General features: G+C 31.5%; 4 protein-coding genes across 4 annotated transcripts; 1 reads left to right on the top strand and 3 right to left on the bottom strand.

The window, feature by feature from the left end:
* Nucleotides 1-508: 508 nt before the first annotated feature.
* On the bottom strand, nucleotides 509-8,170 carry MKS88_000710 (uncharacterized protein; the record flags this gene model as incomplete). The annotated part of the gene is made up of 3 exons (XM_067218361.1): nucleotides 509-583; nucleotides 850-3,119; nucleotides 4,042-8,170. 3 exons carry the CDS (start codon nucleotides 8,168-8,170, stop codon nucleotides 509-511), a joined length of 6,474 nt encoding a protein of 2,157 aa, XP_067075493.1.
* A 955-nt stretch (nucleotides 8,171-9,125) lies between these two features.
* MKS88_000711 (uncharacterized protein) lies at nucleotides 9,126-9,731 on the top strand (the record flags this gene model as incomplete). The annotated part of the gene is made up of 1 exon (XM_067218372.1): nucleotides 9,126-9,731. One exon carries the CDS (start codon nucleotides 9,126-9,128, stop codon nucleotides 9,729-9,731), a length of 606 nt encoding a protein of 201 aa, XP_067075494.1.
* A 1,205-nt stretch (nucleotides 9,732-10,936) lies between these two features.
* On the bottom strand, nucleotides 10,937-12,517 carry MKS88_000712 (4-hydroxy-3-methylbut-2-enyl diphosphate reductase; the record flags this gene model as incomplete). The annotated part of the gene is made up of 1 exon (XM_067218383.1): nucleotides 10,937-12,517. One exon carries the CDS (start codon nucleotides 12,515-12,517, stop codon nucleotides 10,937-10,939), a length of 1,581 nt encoding a protein of 526 aa, XP_067075495.1.
* A 1,351-nt stretch (nucleotides 12,518-13,868) lies between these two features.
* Nucleotides 13,869-27,511, bottom strand: MKS88_000713 (uncharacterized protein; the record flags this gene model as incomplete). The annotated part of the gene is made up of 7 exons (XM_067218394.1): nucleotides 13,869-14,208; nucleotides 14,563-16,054; nucleotides 16,128-18,026; nucleotides 18,488-20,854; nucleotides 20,926-25,479; nucleotides 25,616-26,008; nucleotides 26,164-27,511. 7 exons carry the CDS (start codon nucleotides 27,509-27,511, stop codon nucleotides 13,869-13,871), a joined length of 12,393 nt encoding a protein of 4,130 aa, XP_067075496.1.
* Nucleotides 27,512-27,971: the final 460 nt, after the last annotated feature.

A 27,971-nucleotide genomic window follows, 5' to 3' on the forward strand; every position in this document is an offset into this window, starting at 1 on the left:
ACTACTTATATTAGACCTCGATAAGCGGTAAAGAATTGTTTGAATGGTCTTACAAATATACCCCCAATTAGATGATATATGATCAGCTCGGGTATTTCATACGTTGCAAGTGTGTACATATATATATATATATATTATATATATATATTATATATATATATATATATATATATATATATAGATATAGATAGATATAGATATAGATAGACATAGATAGAGATAGACATAGATATGCATATATAGATATACACGCACTCGTGATATGCATGTTCATATTTTTAATCATAATTTTTTTACTACATCATCGTAACAAAAAATAATAAAAAAAAAAAAAATAATCTTATTGAACAATTTCTCACATTACATTCGTTTCTCGTTAACTTACAATCCGTAAAATGCGCCATGAAAAGTCATTGATGAAGCCCTTGTTTTTACTCCTTCCCCGCCTTACCATGTTAATACTTTTTTTTTTAACAGGATTTAAAGCCTCTACATTTCATTACAACTTTTAACTTCTTCTGATAAGAAATTTCGACACACCATTTTGGTTCGTAGTTATTCCTCTCCTACACTTGTAGTTACCCTGAATACGAAAATAAAGTGCAACGTGCAGGCGGTTTATGCGCACATTTTGTAGTTCCGGCATGAGAAATGGCATTGTAACGCCCATTTGTGGTGCATGTAAGCATATATGGTATATATGCATACACGTATTCTTGTATATATATATATAGACCCATACGCACATATACACATACACACGTGCGTGTATTTACCATTGTTTTACCCCCTTTTTACAGAAATGCGGTACATAGGTGTAAAAGTTTGGGGAGCGCATATTGGTCAAACCCCCTCTCTTTTCCCATTCCTTTTGTATATGAGAAAAAGAAAGGGAAACGTGGATAACAAAAGAGCAATAACAATATAAGAAAAAGGAGTAGGATTACTATTATGATAATCAACAATGTAATAATTGTAAATGGGTATGTTTAATAAGGACAATAAGCCACTAATCATACTAGTCGTTCCTGCAATTTTACCGAAATGCTCTTTCGGGAATACTAATTGAATATAACAGTATAACTGTGTAGTATAACAGCCCGTAACAATAAGATAGCAAAAGGAGCTAAGATATGCACATATTTTATTTTTTATTATAGCAAATATATTCATGAACAAACAGCTAGTTAATAAAAAAAATATAGCATGAAATATATCAAATTTTTGTATTAAAAAACCAAATAATATACAAGACAAAACAGATAACGGGCCAAATATCTTCAAAATATTCTGTATATCTTTATAATCCTTAAAAAACAATTTAGCACATTCATTGTAATTAACTAATGATAAATTGTATATAGTAAAATAGTAACATATACTTAGATACTTTAGGGAAAAAAAAGTTTTTGTCATTTCTTTCCACCATTTTGTTAAGGGGCTCAGTAGTTCCACCGACGAGGCCTCTTCCCTCATATTTGTCCTTCTCTTCCCATTTGTCCTTCTCTTCCCATTTGTCCTTCTCTCCCCATTTGTCCCTCTCTCCCCATTTGTCCCTTTCTCCCCATATACCTCTTCCCCCATATTTGCTTCTCTCGCCCCTCTTTCCCCCCTCGTCTCCTCGTTGTGCCCTTCAAGCGTGAGAGTGATCCCTTTTTTTAACGTGCAACTATGCTGTAAATCGTTTCTACTTGATGAAGGAATATCCTCCCCTGTGTGCAATTTCTTCCTTTTTACCAGAGTTATATTATTGGGAGATGTACTACTTACACTGTTCGATGTGGTATGCCTAGGTGTCAAATTATGCTCAGATAAGTAGAACCCTTTTTCAAATATCACTTCTTGTAAATCATTTATCATCTTTGGGTTAATATTTTTTTCATCCTGATATGGTACTAGTTTTTTTACATGATCATCCATAATATTTGATCTCGCTTTTCCATTTGGCAAATTCAACTCATCATATAGACTGCTGTAACAGTCTAATACCTCATCCTTATCGCAGTCATTACCTTTCTTTTGTCTTTCCATCACTCTGATACTAATTGAACGTTGCAAAGAGCTGCAGTAATGTATGTTTAAGTCGTCAACAACTAGGGGGGTTGGTTCTATCTTTTGTGCGTTCCATGTTATGTGGGACATATGAGAGCTACTTGAATTTCTTTCTCTACCACTACTGTTAGTGCTCCGAGAAACTATGTACCCCTCTAACTCCTGAAGCGTGTTATTATTCCTGTGCATTTCCACTACATCATTTGTTAAATTTGAATGCGTCCATGGAAGAAAAATGATTAGAAGGAAAGTAAAAGGAACTAATATAACTAGACAGTATAAGAAACAAATTACTTGAAAAGAATTTGCATCATTTTCTTTGGAAAATAAATCTAAAAATATGGGTATACTAAAACTTAGAGAAGCACAACACCCTAATATGACAGTATATAACGTATGATTTTTAGGAAATAAATAAATTAAACTAAGAATAGGTATATATGCGGAATCACATGATAAGCCTAAAAATATAGAACCAAAAATTATAGTATTATATGTTTCCCCTCCTTTTTGTAGTCCTATCAAAATCCAAGATATTATATTAAACATATGACCAATTAAGGCTGTAATTTTAGGACCGAAATAATCAAAAAATGTACCAGCTATAGCAGACATAATAAAATTTGAACAAAGAATAATTGGGTAAAGAGCTTGTACCCTTTTATCCTGTTCTTTACATCTGTAAGAGTTCTCATCGTTACGCTGAACATTGCTATATATTCCTCTGTTTGAGCAATACTCTACATATATATTCCCATGATAGAAAAAATCCGATAACGATATCCAATTGAAAAATATACCCACACATGTTGTTATATATAAGCAAAATAATATGAACAAGACATATTTTTTGGTAATCGAAAACTTGTATATGTCCACGCTTATTAGTAGCAAGTATTTTTTTAAAATATGTGTACGTTCCTTTCCATCTGTCGACATCACCATTTTACGCACAATGATAAAAAGCTCAATACGTGTGGGAGTGCGGGTCTGTTTGTGTCTGTAATTATGAGTATCTTTTTCTTCACGTAGATTTAGTAATTTCTCAATTTTGTAACTTTGCAGTTCTGCAGTTTTGCAAAAGGTACGCTCGTGTGGTGACGCGGTCAGGTCGACGTGCACATAAAAAAAAAATCGTACATGTTTGTCCACGTTTGCACATATTTGCACATGTTTGTACATATTTGCACACGTTTGTACATATTTGCACACGTTTGTACATATTTGCACACGTTTGTACACATTTGTACATATTTTAAGCTGAACTATTCATAATTTTAAGAAATATTCATCTATTCTGCTCCTTCCGACTCGCGCAAGAAAAAGAGGGGAAAAAGAAAAAATAATAAAAAATAAAAAAGAAGACCTTTTCTGACTTGTGCAGGTAAAAAGCATCCATTCGTGCAGCTTTCTTTTTTTTTTTTTTTTTTTTTTTTTTCCCCTTTAAATAGGGACTGTAATAAAACTGTACAAATGTTACACATTTACATATGCATATATATATGCGTATATACGCATGTATGTATGTATACATTTAAGCCCATGAGCATATGAACGACAAACAATTCCCATTCTTATGTACACAATAATGTTGGTCTCATTTACATTCTCAAAAAATGAAAAAAGGATCTCATTTGAACGTGCGCTTTTACATTAACAATTAAGGGATATACACTAGAATAATCTAGCTCAAAAGTGGAAGAAAAAAAAAAAAAAAAAAAAAAAAAAAAACTGAGCCCCTCCACGGAATATACTAATTATCCCATTGGAATATTTCTTTAAAAGGAATATTTTTCTCCCCTTTTAAATATTTTACAATTAGAAGGGACGAAATGGACAAAAAACTATTGAGAATGGTTCCCCCCGTTAAACCCAAATGTATGGTCACATGTGGATATATAATTCCCCACATGCACATATAGTTATATATACGCACGTTAATATTATATGTTCCTATTCAAAAAAAATGGTCTGTTTACACAGCTATACGTCCGCCTTCGTATAACAAAAGCTCCAACTTCTTGAGAGACTTAGATTGAAAAAAAAAAAACCACGGTAATGATACAAATTTGAGATTATATAATGTGTGAAGTACATTATTTCGAAAAACAGTTCTTCCATTTTTCAATAAGAACATATTATTATGCACAATTTCATAATGATTAATATCGTTGGATATATTATAGTGATATATGCCATCAATTTCTAGCAGCAAATATGCCTTGTCCTTTCTGAAAACCAAAAAATCTGCTATTAATCCATGTTTTAAAGTATGTTCAGATTTATATACCATTTTTTTCTTATTAAAATAATTTGAAATCTTATACTGAAAGCTGGATATATGTACATTTTTGAACAACCCGATGGTATTCCTTTTGACTACCCTTTTTATTATGGTATATGGAATATAAAAAGTAATAGGTATATTTTTATAATTTATAATTTTTTTATTTTTTGAAAAAAAAGATTTGTTCTTTTTGTAATATAAATTTATACTTAACAATATTTGATATATCATATTATAATCACTGTCTTTCAGTATTATATTATTTCGAAATATTTTTTTTAATAATATACATATTTTCAAAAAGGTCATAAACGAGCTTTCGAGAAAAAAACTACTTAATACTAATGACCACACACATTTAATTATTTTTTTAAGTATATCATTATCCATATGTGTATAGCTTATATAGTTACCATAATGGTTACTATGAATATTATCTATAAAGGAAGATGCAAAATTATTCTGCTTTTCATCTGATACATCTTCTCTATTCATAAAGTACTTCCCAAACTTGCATGATTGCATATCCTTTATCATAGTACGAGCAGTATATTGCTCCTTTATATCTTCTTTACTATTTTTATTGTGGTTTGAAAAAAGGTCCATATTTGTAACTCTGATATGATTTCCTTCCTCCATCCTTTTTATCTCATCAAATAGAATACGTAAAGTAAAATTAAAAAATGATTTATTTATAATATTAAAATGAAAACATATAAATGTAATGGAGCACATGTTGTTAATATTCACAGGTATGGATGTGCCCAACATGTCCAGCAAATATACCATAAAACTTTTATGTATTATGTTATTTCTATAATGAAACAAAAAAATTTGAACTATAGTTTCAAGTTGTATTTGCTCTTTTCCTCTTAGCCTTAGTATATTCCAAAATTTTTTATAAAAAATTTTGTATTTTTCTATTGTTACGCTATTTATACTATTGACTTGAGAAAAAAAAAAATTAACTAAGCCTTGCATCGAATCAATCTCTTCCTCCCTGGAGAATATATTATCCGATAATTTGTGCAAGCAGTTGAACAGTTCATTTTTTGCTGTACGCAGTTCGGTCGAGCATTGCTCATCCGCCTCTGCCGCATTTGGGCCGTTCCCTGAGACATCTGCGCCATTTGTGACATTTGCGCCATTTGCGCCGTTTGTGACATTTGTGACATTTGCGCCATTTGCGCCGTTTGTGACATTTGTGACATTTGTGACATTTGTGACATTTGTGACATTCTCCCTTGCCTCGTATGCGCCTACCTTTGTCTGATGAGCATCATATTTGCAGAACAATATGCTGTCGTTTCCGCAATATTCCACATTTCCTAGTTGATACCTCCGAACAATGTAACAGTAGACGGAATAGAAAATCATGATTAGTTGCTTGACTTCAACATATTTGCTATTTTGTATAATAAAAGAAAGCAATTTTTTTAAGACTTCTAAGTTCTTATACCTTAATAGGAGTAAATGTCTAAGCGTTAAAATTACATTAGCTATATTTTTCAAATCAAAAAAAAAAGAACAAAAAAATTTCTGTTTTTTAGTTATCATATTATGAATAAAGAAGTGAATAAACCTATCGTGGTAATAATTAATGTTTGCCAAACCTATCAGAATGTCTACACAATTTCTCACATCGGACGAGTCAAATGTAGGCCCTTTATATGTAGTAGCATTTTCGCTTATTTTGGACATAGTATATTCTTCACTATTTTCATAATTTTTATAATTTTCATAATTTTCACTGTTGTAGTGGTATGAAGTGTCATATGGAACTACATAATCAATGCGATGTGAGTTCATCCGTTTGATTCCCTTTATTTTTTTTGAGTCTGATTCACACTGGGAGCAATACTCCTTAAGGCTGTATATATGTTCTCTGTTAATTGAGGGTGTACCGCTATACGTATTCTGACTGCTGACTAGGCCGCTGCTACAATTCTTACACTTCCTACGCTCTTGCATCCTGCTTTCCAACGAATGGAATATCTTAACACTTTCGCTATACTTCAATTTGAAAAAGAAACATTGAATTAATATGTCATACAAGTGTAAGTCCAGAATTCGCATCCTTGAGAAATCGCGTATGAGCGATGCTATGTCTCGTTTGCTGCCGCTGTGCAGCCATTCGTTACAGCTGATACGTCGTCTGTTATTGCTACCACTGCTACAATCGCTACTAATGTTACTATTGCCCATTTTTCCAATTTTTCGGAGACCCACTCTTTCATTTTCTCGTCTTAACGTGTGCTTAGTCGAATTATCTCTATGCTGTAAGCTAGACCCATCTAAGAGCAATAAATTAAAATTACATACAATATCGTTTATAACATAAATTTGATCAAACACTAAAGTTCTAATAATATCAGACACAAGTCTACTATCTACTGTTTTAATTTTATAATTCACTATTATATTTATTAGTCTACACAACTCAAAGGTGGAAAAGTCGTAGATATTACTACTATTACTGTTATTGTTATTACTGTAACTGCTATTACTATAATCGTTGTTACTGTAAAAGCTACCATTGCTGTTAATGAAATTGCCACTACCACTACCACTACCACTGCCACTACCACTGCCACTACCACTGCCACTGCCACTACCACTGCCACTGCCACTACCATTGATACTACCACTACCATTGATACTACCACTACCATTGATACTACCACTACCATTGATACTACCACTACCATTGATACTACCACTACCATTGATACTACCACTACCATTGATACTGTTTTCTTTCCCCCCTTGAAATTTGCTCAGCAGTACCGCATTTACCGCCATTCGTACGTTCGAGGTCATGTTTCTATTTGACAGCTCCAAGAAGTTAATGGCTGTCTTAATATCAAAAGAGATATGATTTAATTTCTCTATAATGTATATTTCTACAGGGTGCAATAATTTTCTAAATACATTCTGCGTAAACAGCTCAAAAATGTCGGACGGGTGATGCAGGTTCCTACCACCTTTTGCTTCCATAGCAAAGTAACCATAACCACTCAAGCTACTCAATTTATCAGTACTAAAAATTTTTCTCCTTTCCCCATTTTGATTTCCATTCGAATTGATATATAATTCTGTTTGATTGACCAATCCCTTATGGAGCTCCTGCTTTCTACTCCTTTCAGTTCTATAACTACTTGTAAACTTGTGTAATGCCGTTGTAAATGCATCAGCGCCATAAAATTTATTGTTATCAATTTCATTCAAATCACTGTCACAAAGTCTAGTTGACAAAAATGAAAAGATGAACTGCTTTATATCCATATATCTACCCTCTCCATAATGCATATAATTTTCTTTAATAATAATATGCGCAATATAGGTAAATAAATATTTCCAATTAAAAATTATTGTCCTATTCATAATTTTCCCTTTTTCTATATAATTTATTATTTTTGCAAAAGCCCAGAAAAAACCAACAACGTATTTTTCTTTTAACAAAAGGAACTTTTCTATTCCTTTTCTTAAAAAAAGAATTATATCAATAAAATCGCAAAGCACCATTTTATTTTTTTCTATCTCTTTTACATTATTAATTAAATAAATAATACTACTTTTTAAGTGTAATATATTTGGATTTTCCTCATTACTAAGTTTTGTAGTACTTTTTTTTAAGTTCCCCAAAAATAAGGTATTGCCATTTTGTACGTCTTGTTTGTTATTACATGTTCTTTTGTGTTCCTTTGAAATATTCCATTTTTTTACTTCATCAGAGTGATATCTATTACAAGAAAATAAATTTATTTCCTTTTTGTATACCCCAACGCTGTTCACATTTTTAAGAAAATTATGTAATTTGACATTTTTCATAATATATTCTTTGATTCATTACTATGTTGCTGTTCTACAAGCACATTTCGGGGAGTTCACTACTTGCCGCGAGCTACTTCTATATAAGTATGTCGAGATGTGTATTTATGCATATGCATACATATGGGTGTATCTGCATTCGTACATACGTACATACTGTATAGTTATGTGTTCTAGCACTGTGCTTATATCACGCGTACGCTTAAAAAAGGGGTGTGGGAAGAAACGAACCGTTTTTGTCGCGCTGTTGCTGTTAATATTTAACTATATTTTTGCATGATACAATTAAAAAATAAAATATAATAAAATAAAAAAATAAGCTTTCTCTCAAGATATATCGCTATCCTTCTTGCTTACTCTTAATAGAGTAAATTTTTTTTCAAAAATTTAACGGAGAAAATGCTGTAACTGAAGCATGAATGAACTGTGCAGGTAAAAAAAGCCTAACGAAAAGGAGTGATTTGCATATATACTATAATTACTACACATATTCTATATATACGTACTACTCTTATATACATATACATGTAAGAACCCTAGCACTGTTACTTTTCTCTTAAATTTTCTCCCATTTGAGGAACATAAGCATGAGCCGCATTTTCATCGATATATTTCCCTGCTGCCCCTTCTTCCCAATCCTTTTTTTTTTTTTTTTTTTTTTTTTTCTTTTTTTACATATGATTACATTTAAATATATAAGTAGAATAAGCCCAGCTGTACATAAACTTTAAAAAATAAAATTATGCCCTCTTTAAATGCTTTAACGAAGAAATGTTTAACGAAGAAATGTTTAACGTATTTCATTTTATATACATTGCTTAGCAAGGTAATTAATAATTTTTACATGAACAAAGCAAGCTATTTTTTTTTAAGGCAGAATAATCCTTTATTCATAAGAAAAAGTTTTTTTCTTTTTTCTAAATCAGAAAGAAAAATACATTTAAAGAAACACGAAATGGATTTCTGCGAAGTCGATTTAGATGAGTTTTGTTACAAGCAGTTTGATCAAAGTAAGAAGCAGTGTTCTTTTATTCCTTACGATAAAAAGGAATTTATTGATAAGGTAAATGAGTTAATAAATAAGAAGAAAATAAAAGTAGTGCCTGGTTATGCAGGATTTTGTAAGCATATATTTATAGAAAATTTTACCGATGCAACAATTGAAACAGTAGAAATAAATAATAAAAACAGAGATTTAATAAAGACGGATTACATATCAAGAAGAGACAATGAATTACCTGTACTGATCAGGTGGATATCAAAAAAGGATGTCAAAGATATAATTAAAGCGAAATATTTAGATTTAATATTATACTCAAGGGAACAAATAGAAAAAGAAAATAAGGAAACAAAAACTGTTCCAAATAAAAAGTCCAACTGTTTGTATTCAATTATTTGTATTAAACCGCAAAATGAAGATTATGAATTGCCAATGACGCCAATTACAATGTTACGAAATACGTTAATAACTGAGGGAGGAAGTGGTATTAACTTGAATAGAGATAAGTACTTGGAGTCCGTAAAATACTGGAGGCATCACGTGTCGATTATAGATAATTAGAAATTTTTCATTTAAAAAAAAAAAAAAAAGGAAAAGAGGAAGAGAAAAACGATATTCAAATGTAAGATTATGCAGTTGCAAAGTGTAGTCATAAGCTGCAGTTATGCTATATTTAATTATAAACTATTTGCATGTGTAGGTCACTCGTCCAATATTCTCAAATTTTCGAATAAAAATTGATGCTGGAGGAAGGAGCAGGGGATGTATTTAATTAACTATATAGTGAAATTTTTTTTTCATCATCAAAAAATATTAAGGGAACAAAAAATGGGTTTTTAATTTGTATGTACATGTGGGTATGTATACAAGTAAAAGTATACTCATATTTGTATGCATTTTTGTATATATGTATGTATGTGCAAATATGTGTAAACCTCGAAATAAAGACCATTTGGACAATAGTTCAAACAAAATAAAACAGCGAAATTTATAAAAAAAAAAAAAAAAAAAAAAAATTTGCTCTTGTAAGGGCAACAAATTTATATTAAAAATAAAACAAGCTCAAATGATAAAGACTTTTGGTAATATTTTTAAAAATAAACATCCATATGGTGTGATAAATATGGTGCATATGAGTTTCGTTTGTTCGTATGTATGCGAACCTTTGAATAAATACGCACGTATATCCACTTATCCATGCACACATAATTGAAGCACATATACAACAAGCACAATGGTTGAGGGGGGGGGGATGAGGGTATTGTCTCTTCCCCTTAATGAACTTAATTAGGGGAATGAGCATAGGTCTAACAACTTTTGAGAAATACATTTTTGGACGCCAAAAATTTCGGCACGTTTTATCCTGTACATAATTTTATATTTACGTAATTTTATATATTAAATATATATATATATATTAAATATATATATATTAAATATATATATATATTTTTTTTTTAATTTACGCAATTTTGTATATACGAATTTTTACATTTATGCAATGTTATATTTTAACTACTTTATATTTGATCAATTTTATACTCACATAACAGCCAAGGCAATTGCTGCCATTATTTTTAAACCTTGCACGACAAAGTACGAGCGTGCAGGAAATTTTGCTTTGTGCCAATAAATTTTATTCCCCACGTGTGCACACACATACACATACAAATATGCATACAACATATAAACACACATACATATAGCTTATGGGCAATGTTACGAACGTACAGGGGCATATACACTGAAACACATACCTCTACAATTTAACCCCTTATGTTCTTCTCCTTCATAATACTTAGGAGATTTTTTGGGAGTTTCCACTTTGGTACATTTTCTTGAACGCCATTAAAAATTTTTAAGCTGTACATAAATGGAGGGTTCGTCAAGATTTGCACAAATTTTTGTGTTAACTCCTCAGGTGTTGATGCAGCTGAAGTTAAAGCTATTCTTTTAACATTTTTGAGAAGATTAAAATCGAATTCATCAACAGTGTTAACTAATACCCCAGGTACATTTCTTATTTGCGATGCATAAACTAATTTTTTTGCATTTGAAGAAGATTGGCTACCTACTACTATTGTTAAATCGCACTGTGGGCATATTTGTATAAGAGCACCTTGTCTATTTGTCGTTGCATAACATATAGATCCACTGGGTATAGTTTCAATATTTGGATATTTGTCTTTTAATTTTTTTACAATTAATGCACAATCGTCCATACTTAAAGTTGTTTGAGTAACATAAAATAATTTTTGCTTTTCTAGAAAATTTAAATTTTCTACATCATTTACATTTTCAACGATATATGTACAGTCAGGTGCTTCATTATATGTACCTACAACTTCTACATGATTTTTATGACCAATTAATATAATTTTATATCCCTCTTTTGCTTTTACCTGAACATATACATGTACTTTATTAACTAATGGGCATGTTGCATCAATTTCAATTAAATTTTTTTTTTTTGCGATTTCTCTAATTTGTGGACTTATTCCATGTGCAGAATAAATTAATATATTCCCATCCGGTACATCATTTAAATCTTCTATAAATATAGCTCCTTTTTTTTCCAAATTTTTACAAACAATATCATTATGAACAATTTTATGTTTCACATAAATTTTTGTTTTAAATAATTTTAAACATTCTTCTACTGTTTCTATTGCCCTGCTTACGCCTTTGCAAAAACCTCTTGGGCTTATTAAATATAATATTTTTTCCTCTCCTTCTGATGCGTTGTTACATGTTTGTTTTAAATTCTGTGCATCATTTTCGGAGCAGTATTCACCGCTCTTTTCGGGGCAATATTTACCGCCATTCTTGCCGCTATCTGTGCAATTATTTTCGTTTGAATTTTTAATATCATTCGTATAACCACTCCTGTAGTCACTCATTGGGCTCATTTTACACTCACTTCCCTTTCCATTTTGATGCCCATTATCCATTTGTGTACACTCCTTTTCCTCCCCCAAATTTTTATTCCTTTGTTCTCCATTAACATAATAGGTACTGAAACTTCTGGAATTCTGTGCTTTTGTGTAATTCTTTAATTTTTTTTTATAATTGATAAAGTAAAAATTTAAAGGGTTTGACGCATCTTTTCTTTTATGCCTTTTTTTAATAAAAGGACTATTATGAACATTTTGAGTTTTCAAAAAGTGTACAGGTACATTTGACCGAATTTCAAATATATTTATGGGATGTTTGATCATCGTACAGTCTAATATTTCTGCCTTTACAACAACCAGAAATAACTTAAAAGAAAAAATGAACAAGTATTTGGAAAAGGGAAAGCGAGCCAAACGATCTGTCTCGAAAGGAAAACGTATTCCGAAAAACATTCTACACGGGCGCAAAAGTACACATTATATGTATATACATATATATATATATATATATATATATATATATATATGAACGTATGCAGGAAGTTAATTATATATGCAAATACATACATACATAATACATACATTCATACACACATTTTATACCTTTTTATCAATTCTTTCCGTTTGAATGTATATCAAAATACGTAATAACGCATAAAAAGTAAGGCGGCCCAACAAAAAAAAAAAAAAAAATTATGGAATCTTCACTATATTGGAATAAAATATGAAAGATCCATTAATGTGTCGAATGCTCTATGAAACGTTTTAACACATATCTGTTAAATGATCAATGAAAAATTCAAAACGTTCGTTCGTGGTATTTCGTTTATATGTGTACGACTTCTTTAGTTATCTTTTTTTTTTTTTTTTTTTTTGTGGCCTTGCATGCACTATATATATATATTTTTTTTTTTTTAATACCTGGCTTCTAATAATCATACGCAAAAGGAATAACAAAAAGGCGAAACATTAGAACATGTCATACATATAAGTATACGTATTCAGTGCCCAGTTAATTTGTAAATAATATAATTTACAAAATGAATCTACCTGTACAATCATTAAGTTATTCAACCCTTCAAAAGGAATAAGAGCGGAGTTGGATATAAAAATGTATGAACGGTCAGCTTATATCCATACATGCTTCCATCCATCGATACATACGCTCGTACACGGTATGCATAACATTCTATGGTGTAAGAGAAACTAAAAATTAAGGAAATCGATTGTAATAATAGATCGCAAAAAGAGTTATATGAGTATTGAAAAAATTAAAAAAAAATTAAAATTAGTAAATTATTAAATCAGTAAAATTAATACAATATCATATATGTATAATGCATACGTTTATGGCACCTTTACACGGTATACAAGTGTGGTACCTGTAATTCTTTTTTACAAATGTGAAATGGAAAAACATAAAAAAATGAGAAGTACCCAATGAATAACATAAGAAAGGGCTACTCAAACGTAGCTGACATGTCAGAAGAGTATAACAATGAATTTGGTCAAGTGAGAATAAAAAAAAAAAATATATATATATATATATATATAAATATATACATATACATGCACACTTTCATGTATATACGTGTATTATACATAAATGCGTGCAAAATGGTATATGCACGTATAACAAAAAAAAAAAAAAAAAGATACTTATAAGGACAAAAACATCTGCACATGGACATATCTTCATATATTCGTATATTCATATAAACATCTCATCATATCTGCATATATGCATGGCGCTACACGCATGCATAGAGAAGGTCGCTGAAGCATATGCATGTGTTTCCTAAAACTAGAAATGTAAGATGGGCGAGATGGGGGCTTGTTTACATCGATAAAATAATACATATGGTGTATGGTCGTTAGAGGGATCTTTCGATATTTTGTTTATCGATTTTGAGCTTGTTCTGGTAACTACTGAATCATCCATTTGATACCAAACATTTCTTCTTTCTCGACCACGTTCAGATTTTTTACCAATGAAATAATAATGACCTGAAGAAGCTGATACTCCTCCATGTATTATTCCTCCATATAATTTGTAATCGAAGTTATTAACAATTATCTTTGTGTTAATTTTTACGTGCGTTTTTACCTTCTTCTTCTCGTTTGAGCTGAACGACCAGTTATACCTAAAAAGGAAAAAATGGGGAATGAAAGAAGACGAACAAAACGAGACAAATGAAAGGGGGATGAGTATAGAAAATGCTGAAAAAAAAAATGCGTGATACGCATTAATACGCGGTAAGCACTGCTACTCATAGAAATGATACGTAGCCAGGTAGTCATGCTTTATACACGCGCGTACATAATTGAAATGCATGAACAAAGACCACTTAAGTAGTAGTGACAAAAGTAGCAGTGGTACAAGTAGTAGCAGTAGCAAACGTAGTACCAGCAGCGGTAAACTTATAACACCGATGTAAAAGTCCCGGCGATAAAAACGACTTATCTTTCTAATTGTCAGCAACTGTATAAATTCTTACCTGTTTAAAATAAGGACGAGGTGACAAGGAGGGGATATAATTTCATTCCACTTGAGCGCATTTCTCTTCTTGTTACATTTAGAGCATTTGTATTTATTATTTCCACAAATTTTTTCTTTTTGAATAAAGGTATCAAAGAATTTTTGTATGGATAACTTTTCAGTAGCTTTGACAGGTACAGGAAATGACAAATCATGTATTACTTCTTCCTTTTTAGAAATGAAAAAACATTTTTGACATTGTACTTTTTGAACAACAACTCCAGAAAATATTAGTCTTAAGAATTCTTTATCTGATCCACCTAATTTATCAAAAATATACCTGAACAATTCAGTTACATCTTGTTGATTTCGATTATTCAGTTCATGCGGTAGTAATCCTAATATTCTATCAGGAGATATATAAGAATTTCTAGTAGTTGTCATTAGTTTAAAAAAATTTTTAAGTGCATCTAGAAGTCTTTCGGATTCAATGTTGGTATTGTTTTCTTGTTTGAAATTTTCCTGTTCTAAATGAAATACTTTATTCATATTTGAACCATTATTACTGTTGTTATGTTTGAGATTATTACTACTATTATATTTGATATTATGGGTACTGTTTCCGCCTATTTTAAATAAATATAAATTTACTACAAACGATACAGTACTATATAATGCTTGCAATAAACTATTCAAATAACATGTGTTTCCTAAATTAATTAAACCCACAGGGGGGTGTCGTAATTTTCTCTTCTTCATATTCTTCAAGTCGGATATATCAATTCGTAACATCAAATATTTACATCCTCCTTTTTTTTTTTTCTTCTTTTGTTTTCCTCTATCTACTCCTTCCGCTCTTGCTGCATCTCTTCTTCTTGTGGTACTGTCGGGAAATTCTAAATTTCTTTGCGCAAGTTTGGCCTCTGTGAAATCTACTTCGTGATAATTGTTTCCGCTTGTATTTTCAAAGTTATTCGCAGATAATAAATTTTTACCGGTAAATAAATTATTGCCCGTTAATAAATTATTGCCCGTTAATAAATTATTGCCCGTTAATAAATTATTGCCCGTTAATAAATTATTACCCGTTAATAAATTTTTACCGGTTAATAAATTATTGCCCGTTAATAAATTATTGCCCGTTAATAAATTATTGCCCGTTAATAAATTATTGCCCGTTAATAAATTTTTACCGGTTAATAAATTATTTCCGGTTAAGAAACTATTCTTATTCGTTAGTAAACTATGCTTTCCAAAAATGGTACTTGTATCCTGCGCATTGGTGTTGTTTGCACCACTTTGTGAAGGATCGTCTTCATAAGGAAATATCATTTTTTTTTTTTTTTTTTTTTCCATTAAACCATTCGGTTTATCTACACTCAAAGATATGTGATTGCTGCTGGCACAATCCACACTGCTTCCACTCGTAGCACTACCACCACTGTTGTTCAAGTTAGATGACGACTCTCCCTTTGTCTTTTTTTTCTCATCCTCGTCTCTTTCTGCTGTTCCTGCAAGTCATGGTTGGAAATGTCACAATGCTATTTTTACTTTTGCTATTTTTACTGTTTTTGCTATTTTTACTTTTGCTATTTTTACTTTTGCTATTTTTACTGTTTTTGCTATTTTTACTGTTTTTGCTATTTTTACTGTTTTTGCTATTTTTACTTTTGCTATTTTTACTTTTGTTATTTTCATTATTACCATTAGTCGGGTGCGAAAAAGGGTCCGAAGGGATATTATATTTCCCCTTATTATTACTGTGGGGGCTAGCTAAACTGTTTTTGTAAAACTCATTATTATTATAATCACTAGTAGAATCTCTCGGAATAGTATTCTTTCGAGAGTACAAGTTCTGCTTTGATTTGTCTATCCCTCCATCTTGTGGCAAAATATCACTCGATAAAGTGCGGGGGGGGTCAGGTGAAAATATATCATCATTCATGTTGTTAGGTAGTAATAATTTTTCATTTGATGTTACACCTGGTATTACTGTTCCTGCGATTTCTGCATTTACTCCTCCCGTTGTTCTCCTTTTCAATGAAGATGTAACTGGTGATGATGCTGATAATAATAACTCGTCTGATCTAATATTTTCATCAGCACTTTTAGTGATAGACATGTTACCCCTTTTCGATGTATAATTTTCATCAGCTAAATTACTGAAATGTAAACTTGTTATATAATCCTTCACATTGCAATTTCCGGATGTACTTTTTCCCGTTGAGTTGTTGTCACTATCACAATTCTTGAACATATCATCGTATGTAATGTAGTGCTCATTTTCTTCTTCGTTTGCCCAAAACAAGTTGTTAAAAGGTGAGTTGTTATTGACACAGCCAATTTTGTTCTCATTATTATTTCCACGTCTACTACCACTCGTGCTTCCACTCCTACTACCATTTCTACTAACATTACGGATGTTTTTCCAACCGTCCGGCTTACGTTCGTTAGAGTTTCCACCATGCCTCAACTTTCCATTTTTTAGTGATGCACCCCCCTCTTGTTGCTTTTGCATTAAAATATAGTTATCATCAACCAATTCGATGTTCATATTATTTTTCCCACTACTTTTACTTTTCCTGTTGTCCGATAAAACGTTACTGGTGCTACATTTTAAATTAATCCCTTCAAAATTGTTTGTTCTTTTTCCCTCTCTCTTTCTTGCACTAGTACTATCACTATCACTATCATTATTACTATCACTGCCACTACCACCATTACTACTGCTACTGCTGCTTCTACCTTTTCTACCTCCTTTTTTAAAAGTATTATTATTCCTATCGTACGTTTTATTGTCATATAATGTGCCATTAAAACCATGAGAAAAATAATTGCAGTTGTTTAGTGTACTACCATTTTGCATTACCTTCGAGTTGAGGTTTACATTCGTTACTAGACTACCCCTACGAAATGCATTAACGTCTTTACCACCATTTTCTACTACTACATTACTACTTTGAACATTACTACTTTGAACATTACTACTTTGAACATTACTATTCTGAGCATTACCACTTCGACCATTTCTATGTCGACCATTTCCACTTCCCACATTTTGCATGTTGTTACTATTTTGAATCCTCTCTAATTCTAAAATAATTTCTTTTATCAAACTAATTATATCACTATCAATTTGGTGCTCTATAAATTTCCACAAAAAAAAAAATTTTTTGAAAAAAGGAATAAAGTATACTAAAAGGACATTAGAATATTTAAATGTCTTCAAGCCTAGTAATTTATGATTTAAAAAATAATGAAATTGTTGTAAGCACGATTTTGCATTTAGTAAATTTGATATTCTGCACACAACTATCTTTATACAAATTCCCAAAAAAATTAAATTTTCTATTTCTCTGTTGTCTGTAGAGATGCTATTCTCTTCCATGCTTCTTCTCCCTGTTGAAAGGAATACCTCCGATGAGGGCGAGTTGCACTTTCCCTCTTCGCTTTTACTTCCGCTTTCCTTCGACTCTAAATGGACTGGAAGAGGGCAGAGGGGAAAGAAAAAAAAATAATTAACAAATGAATATATAACAAATGAATATATAACAAATGAATATATAACAAATGAATATATAACAAATGAATACATATCAAATGAATACATATCAAATGAATACATATCAAATGAATACATATCAAATGAATACATATCAAATGAATACATATCAAATGAATACATATCAAATGAATACATATCAAATGAATACATATCAAATGAATACATATCAAATGAATACATATCAAATGAATAAGTAATAAATAAAAATATTAGGAAAAGTTATTATGAAACCACAGGTCATCATGCGTGTACGCATTCTCATATACTCAACTTGACTGCACATACTCCAAACTACATAACTACACGTACATGCAACTTGGAAAGTTAAAATATACACGACCATGCAAGGAGCGGTTGCATCTCTTTTTATCGACTGTACCTCGGCTTCCCTTGGAGTCCCTGCGGCAGGGCACAGGCGCACCACTGAGACTGAAAAAAGGGTTGAAGCAGTTCTTCTTGCTTATTTCATTAATTACAAAATCATTAAAGTTGAAATTGTTTATTATATTTTCTATATCGAAAAGATTCAAGTATTCACTATCATCAGCCGTGTCGTCTTCCTCTTTGTTGAAGGAGCACTTTGAAAAGGAACTACTATTTATTTTTTGCAAAGTATCATTAGATTTTTGATTTGCTTTACTGGAAAATTTAGTTTTTTGAAAATCCGTGAGAAAGGTTCTCTTTAAATTTAATTTAGTCATTTCCTTCATATCCTTATTTATGCATATATAATCATAAAAGGAATTCAAAAATATAAGCATAAAATCATAGTAGTAAAATTTATTTTTTTGAAAAAAAGCAAAATAATTAATTTTGTTTGTATCCCAAAATAAGATGCATAAGATATTCCAGATAGATATAAACTCATTAAAATTTATTTTATTATTTTCAATAAAATATTTAGAATACATTTTTAATTTCTCCTCTTCAATTAGATATAACGTATATATAATGTCGTTTGAGCAATTTTCTTTATATTTAATTAGATAGTTCAAAAAATAGCTAAAACATATCTTTGACAAATTTTTATTAATCTTTTTTTCTGATTTTAGTAAATAAAATAAATTTTTTTTTTTACTTGTATCATCCTTTTTATTATTAATCCAATTAAACAGTAACTTGATAAAACATTTCTTAGGTCTCGATGATACTATATTTGACCATATTGATACTACAAGATTTCGAATTTTACTTGATCTTATCATGTTAATATTTTTTTCCTTTTCATTCTTTAAACACAATTTTAGCAATGTTTTACATTCATGGTAACCCACATATTTCAATTTGTCTAATTGTAGCCATATTAACTTTTTGTCCTCTTCATTTGCGCATCCATTTGCGTATCCATTTGCACATCCATTTGCACATCCATTTGTACATACATTTACACATCCATTTGTACATCCATTTGTACATCCATTTGCACATCCATTTGTACATACATTTGCACATACATTTTTCTTGTGCTCATCATAAAAGTAGTTGTCGGATGAATCCACACTCGAATTATACCCTTCGAAAAAATTATCAAAAATTTTATTTTTCATATTTACTAGTTTTTTTTCTTCTGTCTTTACTTCGTTTTGCAATATCTGGTTGGTCTTATCCTCCACCACATATTTATCCTTCTCCTGTTCCTCCTCCTTCTTCTTCTTTTCCCCCTTCTCCTGCTCCTCCTCCTTTTTGCTTTCTTTATCATCCCTTTTGTCACAGCTGTTGCTATACCACCACCACAACCCCCTACAGTCCATCCCGCTCCCCCTGCTAAATGATCTCCTCCTACAATAATCATGCAAGTGGGTTCCATTCGAAAATTTAAATTTATAAAAAAGATATGTTTTTAGAAACCATTCAGCATATCTAAAATCTATTTTTTCATTAAACAAGTATATTAAATCATCCGGGTAGAAATTCTTTTCAAATAATTCATTGTCTAAAATGAAGAGATAAAATAAACTAATGATACAAGCAACATATAGCTGTGGATATATATATAGCGTATTTAACACTTCGTTCATAATATATTTTTTTTCATCACTAGAGGAATAAAATAAAATCTTTCTCACTTTGTCAATTTTATCTTCATTGCTTAGCTCAAGCGACAGCAGGATATTCTTAACGCTCTTGCAGTTGTTTCCTGCGCTGTTTAAGTGTTCGCTCCTTTTATTGTCATTCGGTTTGTTTTCCCCATTTTTACTTTCCTCATTTTTTCCTTTCCCATTTTTGCCTTCCCCATTTTTGCTTCCGCCCTTTCTGCTTTCCCCATTTTTGCTTTCCCCCTTTTTGCTTTCCCCCTTTTTGCTTCCACCCTTTTTACTTCCACCTTTTTTATCGTCATCCCCTTTTTCTATATCAAACAAGGCCTTACTGACATTACCACCTCTGCCGTTGCTGATAGCCCAATAATTTTTTTTCTTGTTCCCTCGGCTTTCACTGCCATTCTTTGCATCATCATCATTGGAAGAGGTTAGCTCCATCCGCTTCTCCGGCTTCCCCCGCTTATCCCCCTTGTTGATAATGGTAGCCTCATCATTGATGGCTACTGCACCACTCGTACAGTAATTCACTTCACTCTGTAAATCTTCCACATCTTCAAGTTCCATATTAAAGCTGCTACTGTTACATACAACATTTCTTACCTTTTTCCTGTCATCCTTTTGCAAATTTTTGTAAACGCTCATGGACTCACTATTCCTCTTGTATAAACCAAAAAAATTATCAATTTTACTATTACTTTTACTACTACCTTTATGATACATTATTTTATTAAAATCTTCAAAAGAATTTTTGCTTTTTTTTTTTTTTGCATTAAATCACTATCGCTCTTTTCATCTAGTTTATCTAATGTATTTTCTATTTTCATACCAAAATTATTTTCACTACTTTTCCTTTCTATTGATCGTTTCAAATGAAAAAAATTATTTGAAAAAAATTCTAAATTGTTGTTAAACTTTATACTACTACTTCTATTATAATGAAAGCTATTACTCTCATAATTATGTAGTTCTGTACTCGACTTTCCTTTGCTATATTTACTCTTACTCTTTTCCTTCTTTGTGGAGTTCTTTTCAAAACTGATATTTCGATGCTTTAAATGTGGGTCTCTCCTTTCCATGCTACTCATTTCCGTGTTGTAGTCATCACTGCGGTTGTCATCATAGTGACTACCATAGTTGCTTATGGCGTAGTTGCGGATGCCATTGTCGCAGATATCTCCATCATCATTATCATCATTATTCTTTAAGTTATATGAAAAGGAGTGTCCAATATACCGATGGTTATCATTGGAATCGAAGCAGCTCTCTTCTTCCTTTTCACTCCACTTTTTTCTTCCCATAACTGAAATTTCTTTTGAACCCTTCTTTTGCAAAATTTGTTTTCTTAATATTTCAATTTCAGAGTATATATCATCTGCTCTTATAATTTTTGATAAATTTTTTAAAATGGTTTTTCCTCTTTTTTCTTTTTGAAAATCTTCATTTTCAGAATATTCCTGCACAAACTCATAGTAATCACTTTTAATATTTTTTTTATATAATTTCTTTTCCATTACTGAGCTTAAAAAAGAATTGACATGACTGTCCGCTTGTCGTCGTTGCTGTTGTTGTTGTTGTTGTTGTTGTTCATCTTCTTGCTCTTCTTCTTTCCCCTCTTCATTGCGCTTACCAATTTCTTTGCTCCTTTTCTTTTTCTCATTTCTTAGGGCTAAATACAGGTTATCCGCATGCCCTCCTTTTGTTTCCATCTCCTCCCTCTTATCCTCATATCTCTGTTCAAAGGAGTCAAACATATCTTCCCGTTCCCCCACATCTACTTCTAATTTTGCTTCTACCCCTGCTTCTACCCCTGCTTCTACCCCTGCTTCTACCCCTGCTTCTACCCCTGCTTCTACCCCTGCTTCTACCCCTGCTTCTATCCCTGCTTCTACCCATTCATCCACTTCTCCTTCCAACTCTGCGTCCGTTCTTGCCTTCGATTCCCCTCCATAGCTATAGAAATCTCCTATCGAGCAAATAGAATTATTCGGATTGTCGTTTGAAAAGTAGTTCCTCTGTGAATGTCTATAACCAATTGACTTGTCATCCTCCGTTTGACTTTTCCTCCTCCAGCTTTTTTTTGTAGTATCCTTTACATTCTTAACAGAGTCAGATTTCATTCCCTTTTTTTTTTTCCTTTGTTTGATATTTACACTTCGTTTTTTCATAGACCCATAGAAGTCCTCTTCTTCATTTTTATCATCGTTATCACAATAACAGCTAGTAGGTCCACGGTATATATCAGCATCAGCTTGCTCAGCGTCGGACTTCACAGTATAGTCGCTGTATATGAAGCTCTCCCTACTGTTTATAATATATTCCCCACTCAACTTTCTACTACTTTTCCTTTTTGCGTATTTCTTACTACTTCCATTGTGCTTGCTCTTTTTAGAAATAATGCTATTTCTAAAATTATTGTAATTTTCGTACAGCAATATTCTGTCGTTTTTGTTCTCCGTATAATGCAAGCTATCAAACGTGTCAACACTCTCCACTCGGCTTTCACGTTTGCTTTCGTATCTACTATCGTGTCTACCACCACGTGTACCTTCATGCCTACTCTCCTGTCTGCTTTCCCGTTTATTCTCCCGCTTGCTTTCCCGTTTATTCTCCTGTTTGCTTTCCCGTTTATTCTCCTGTTTGCTTTCCCGTTTATTCTCCTGTTTGCTTTCCTGTTTATTCTCCTGTTTGCTTTCCCGTTTACCTTCGTCCCTGCTCCCCTTTAGGCTCTTCTTTTTTCCTTTTTTCTGATGACTCGTTATAATATCCTTAAAGAAATCTTGGTTGAATGTCAAATTAGATCCATTCAGACTATATAACGTACTCATATTTTTGTGTAGTAACTTTTTCGAATTGGCTGTTTCATACTTAAAATAGCTATCACTTCTTATTAATTTATTACTATCATTATCTATTCCGACCATTGACGATTTATTTCTAATCAAATCTCTGTAAATATAATTCTCTTCATTTTTTGATTTCATTCCTTTATCACTCGGTAATACCGCCCTTATTATTTCTACACTTTTTAAACTGTAACAGTCTGAGTCTTTTCCCTCCTTTATATCTTCCATCATATGCGATTGTTTTTTCCTCCTTTCTGTAGGCAAAACTGTTATCATGTGCTTCACTTTGCTCGTCTTTTCTATTTTTCCATCGTGTTGCAGAATGACATCTCCACTTGTACTGTCCCCTCTAACGGAACGTACAGCAGAAGAGATTTCACTAGCCGAGTTTTCACCAGCTGATATTTCCTTAGCCGAGTTTTCACCAGCTGATATTTCCTTAGCCGAGTTTTCACCAGCTGATATTTCCTTAGCCGAGTTTTCACCAGCTGATATTTCCTTAGCCGAGTTTTCACCAGCTGATATTTCCTTAGCCGAGTTTTCACCAGCTGATATTTCATTAGCCGCGTTTTCACCAGCTGAGATTTCATTAGTCGAGTTTTCATTAACCTCATTATTACTCACTATGTTTTGGTTGGCATCTTTTTCATTTACCGTTTCTTTTACCACTTCTCCATTTTGCTCTTCTCCGATTTCCACTCCTTCATTGACACCTCTTTCAATCATGTGGTTGGCGCTACCCCCGTCACTGCTAACAACACTAATAGTGATAATATCTGTGTTCAAGCTTTTCTTTCTTTTCTTTTTCATGAGTGAATTCCTTTCCCTAGGGGATGCTCTGTCGTCACGTGGCTGAGTGTAATTAGCATCTGTGCTATCTACGACCAGTGCAGACGACTTGGACATGTTTTTTTTTTCGTGAACTGCAGAAATGCAGTTATCATAACTTAGCGTTTCAATCGTATCCACTTGTTTATTACTCACTTTGTGCATGTGTACTGCTCCTGGTTCAGCTTCTAATTCTACTTCGTCTTTTTTTTTTTTTTTCTTTTTTTTTTTTTCTCTTCCTTCTAGAGGATTTATGTCTTCCTCATTTACATTATAATTTACTATTTTGTTTGCATTCTTATCGTAAGCAATTGTTGACGATTCAATATCGTTTCTAAATCCCACCAAGTTATCATCATTCATATGTCTGTCACTCATATGTCTGTCACTCATATGTCTGTCACTCATATGTCTGTCACTCATATGTCTGTCACTCATATCTCTATCACTCCTTCCTCTATCACTCCTTCCTCTATCACTCCTTCCTCTATCACTCCTTCCTCTATCACTCCTTCCTCTATCACTTCCGCCTCTGTCACCTTGTCTGCCACTCCTATCCTTTTCTATTATCCTAGAAAGGGGACTAAGCTGATCATCTATTTTACTTTTATTATACGAGAATAATGACTGTAGATTTTTATATTCTCTTATAAAATTTTCGTATACATTATCCTTAACAGACAGATTTTTATTTTCATACTCCCCCTCCTCATCTATATTTATCATCTCCTCGTTGGAAATAACATCAACTTCTTTTTTTTTTTTGGATTTAAAATTTATAACTGATTGTAAATTTTCCATTATATTGGTTCCATCATTTTCATCCTTGATCATGTTGTTATAACTATTACTGTCATTATCTAATTTATCGTTATCTTCATATTTGTCATAATTATTCGAGTTGACTATATTACAATCGTACGTATTTTTCTTTGGGGGGGGAATAACTGGAACTCTATCACTCCATTCATCGTTCTTATTACTTTCATCATTCCCACTAATATTAGTATTGCTACTATTAGCATCATTCGCATCATCCTTTTTAGATGCACAGTAATGTTTTTCTTTTTTCTTTTTTTTTTTTATCTCCTTGGTGTAAATATTTCTTTTTTTTATACTATTACTATTACTATTACTATTACTACTACTACTACTACTACTACTACTACTACTACTACTACTACTACTACCTCTACCTCTTTTTTCATTTTCCTGACTTGGGTCAAGTAAATTGTTAGAGGCCTTAATGGATTCATTAAAAATTTCACCATTAACGGAATATGTTTTCTTCATTTTGTTGCGTGCATAATGCTGATGCAACTGTTTTTTGTTATTACATTCACCACGACTAAGGCTATCACCGCAATTGGGACAGTTACTATGTTTATCCTTTTTTTCGTTACAACTTGTTCTGCCGGTAAGCAGTTCAATTAACGAGGGGTACTTGTCATAAGGGTATTCCTTGCCAGTTTTTTTTTTGCCTTCCCTCTTTCCAATCTCTTTTATTTTTATTATTTTTTTTTTTTTAATTTTATTTTTGTCTTGTTTGTTTATCAAATTCCTACTAATTTTCGAAATTGGCGAAAACTCTTCTTCCTCTTCATTTGCAATTAAATAATTAAATTCTTCTTTTTCATGAAAATGTTTTTTTTCATCACTTACTATATTACTATAAAAATTGATTGTATTTTTTTTTTTTTTTTTTTTTTTTTTTTTTTTTTTTTTTTTTTTTTTTTTTTTTTTTTTTTTTTTTTTTTTTTTTTTTTTTTTTTTTTTTCTTTACAAAGCAATAATTACTTGCCAACGAGTAATGAAAATTATTACTTGACAATAATATTTTCTTATCAATAGAATAATTATTACTTAAGTTGAGGGAATTGTATGTGAAATTTTTATATTCATTATTTGTACTGCAACTCTTGCCCACCTTTTTTTTTTTAATATTACAATTCCTGCTGTTGCTGCTGCTGTTACTGTTAGTGCCACTTTTACGGGCATTGCTACTCTTCCTATTTTTTTTTTTTTTTTCCTTTTCTTTTTTTTGTTCGTCTTCATTAGCTCTACTCTTTTTTTTATTATAACAATTATTTTTAACAATCAAGTGTTCCCTGTGATTGTCACTGTCGTTCTCATTGTCGCTGTCATTAACACTTCTTGTGTTACTTATATTATCATCATAATCTTCATGCGCTATGGATATAGTATTTTTTTTTTTATTCGTACAATGACTAATGGTAAGAAGGGAATTGAAGTTAATTTTTTTTTTCTTTTCAAATTCTTCCAAATTTTTTTTTTTTTTTTTTTTTTCACTCCGCCATATTCATCATTATTATTATAATTTTCACCCCATCTGGAAGTGGAACTAATACGAGTACTAACACTACAGTTGCCATTATCATCATTGTCATTGTTATTAGCATTTAATTTATTTTTTTTCTTTTTTACACTGTCACTTGTATTATTTGCGCTGTTCGTATTTGCGCTGTTCGTATTTGCGCTGTTCTTATTTGCGCTGTTCGTATTCGCGTTATTCTTATATTCATTCTTTTTATTGGCATTTCGAGAATTGTTCATTTCGCTTGAGATCCGTTCACTGATTAACGAATGTAACATGCTCTTTTTTTTGCTGTTCTTTAAATTTTCCTTTTCAAGTCTGTATAAATCATTGATATACTTTTTTTCATCGTACAAATTTACTACTCCATGTTCGTCACACTGAAGCACATTTTCATCATCGTTCATTTTATTTTCTTCACAACGATAAATCTCATCCGCATCCTGTTTATTGCCTTCTTCGATAATGTTTGCGCCATTTAACTTCTTTTTTAAACTGTAATAGTGTTTTATGCAACTGGTACCCCCATCGTTATAATTCCTATCGTTCATTTCACCAGTGAGAATGTAATAGTTAACTTCATTTGCGCTTTTATCGTATAACATTGTTAATGCACTCAGTTCGTCTTTGACTTGTTTGATTTTCATTTTGCAGTTCAACATATTTGTCCCTTTATATTTTGAGAGTCCACGTATTGTCATTTTATCCTTTTTCTTTGGGCTTCCTTTACCACACATTAGATGACTATTTTTTAAATTCATCCAGTCATCATTACTTGTATGTGTATATTTTATCTCATTCACACATATTATGTTACTGAAGAAGTTATCGTTCTTTTTATCATTTAAAGTAATCAACTTCACCAACCTATTCTCCTTTTTCAAATGTCCATCACCCGAAACACGCGCAATTGCTAACACATGTGGTAATACGGTTTCTAACACGTATGTTGATGCATCTGCTGACACATGTACATCCACATGATGGATATCCATCCCTTTTTTGTAGCCAAACATACTACAATCGTTACTCAAACAGTTTTTTTGAAATATTTTTTTTAACTTAAAAATGGTAGAGGATAGAGCAGAATCATAGTCATATGATAGACCTTCTTCGTAATCATATGAACGCAAGTAACTATTTTTTTTTTTAAAAATCAATTTTTTTTCATTTTCAAAATTATTGCTCGACAGAAAGGAGTTCACCAAGTTTGCTCTTGCACAGAGTTCACTATTTTTATTTTTACATTCATAACTATAAAAACAATTATTATTAGTAAGAGTAGCAGTAGCAGCATTATTACTGCGATTATTCATTATGTGTTTACCGTCGTTCGATAAAAAAGTTTTACTTCGCATTTTTCCTTTTATTACTTAATTTATTCTAAATTATTGTACATGCAATTGCGTTATGCCGTATACATGTATATACATATATATGTATGTGTATGTTTATATAGGCATGTATGGATATTTATATGTATATATTTATTCATACGCTGACTTCTACCAATTTTTCGTTTTGAGCTGGATTGTATATGAGGAAAAAAAAAAAAAAAAAGTAGTATTTTTTTTTTATTGCGAATCTTACATAGTAGTGAATGTACGCCTGTACATTTTTCTAAATATAAAGGGGCGTTTCGTAATTACACATTTTCACACTCCACAGGAGTGTAAACATACGCACACACACACATATATATATATATATATATATATTTGCATTACATGCACGTTTATGCGCGCGTTTGGGTAAACACATGTGAAAAATAATTTTGATTCCTTAAACTTTCACCAATAGAAAAAAATATTGCTGTGA

Source organism: Plasmodium brasilianum, chromosome 2 (assembly GCF_023973825.1).
Source record: "Plasmodium brasilianum strain Bolivian I chromosome 2, whole genome shotgun sequence".
Classification (NCBI taxonomy): domain Eukaryota; phylum Apicomplexa; class Aconoidasida; order Haemosporida; family Plasmodiidae; genus Plasmodium; species Plasmodium brasilianum.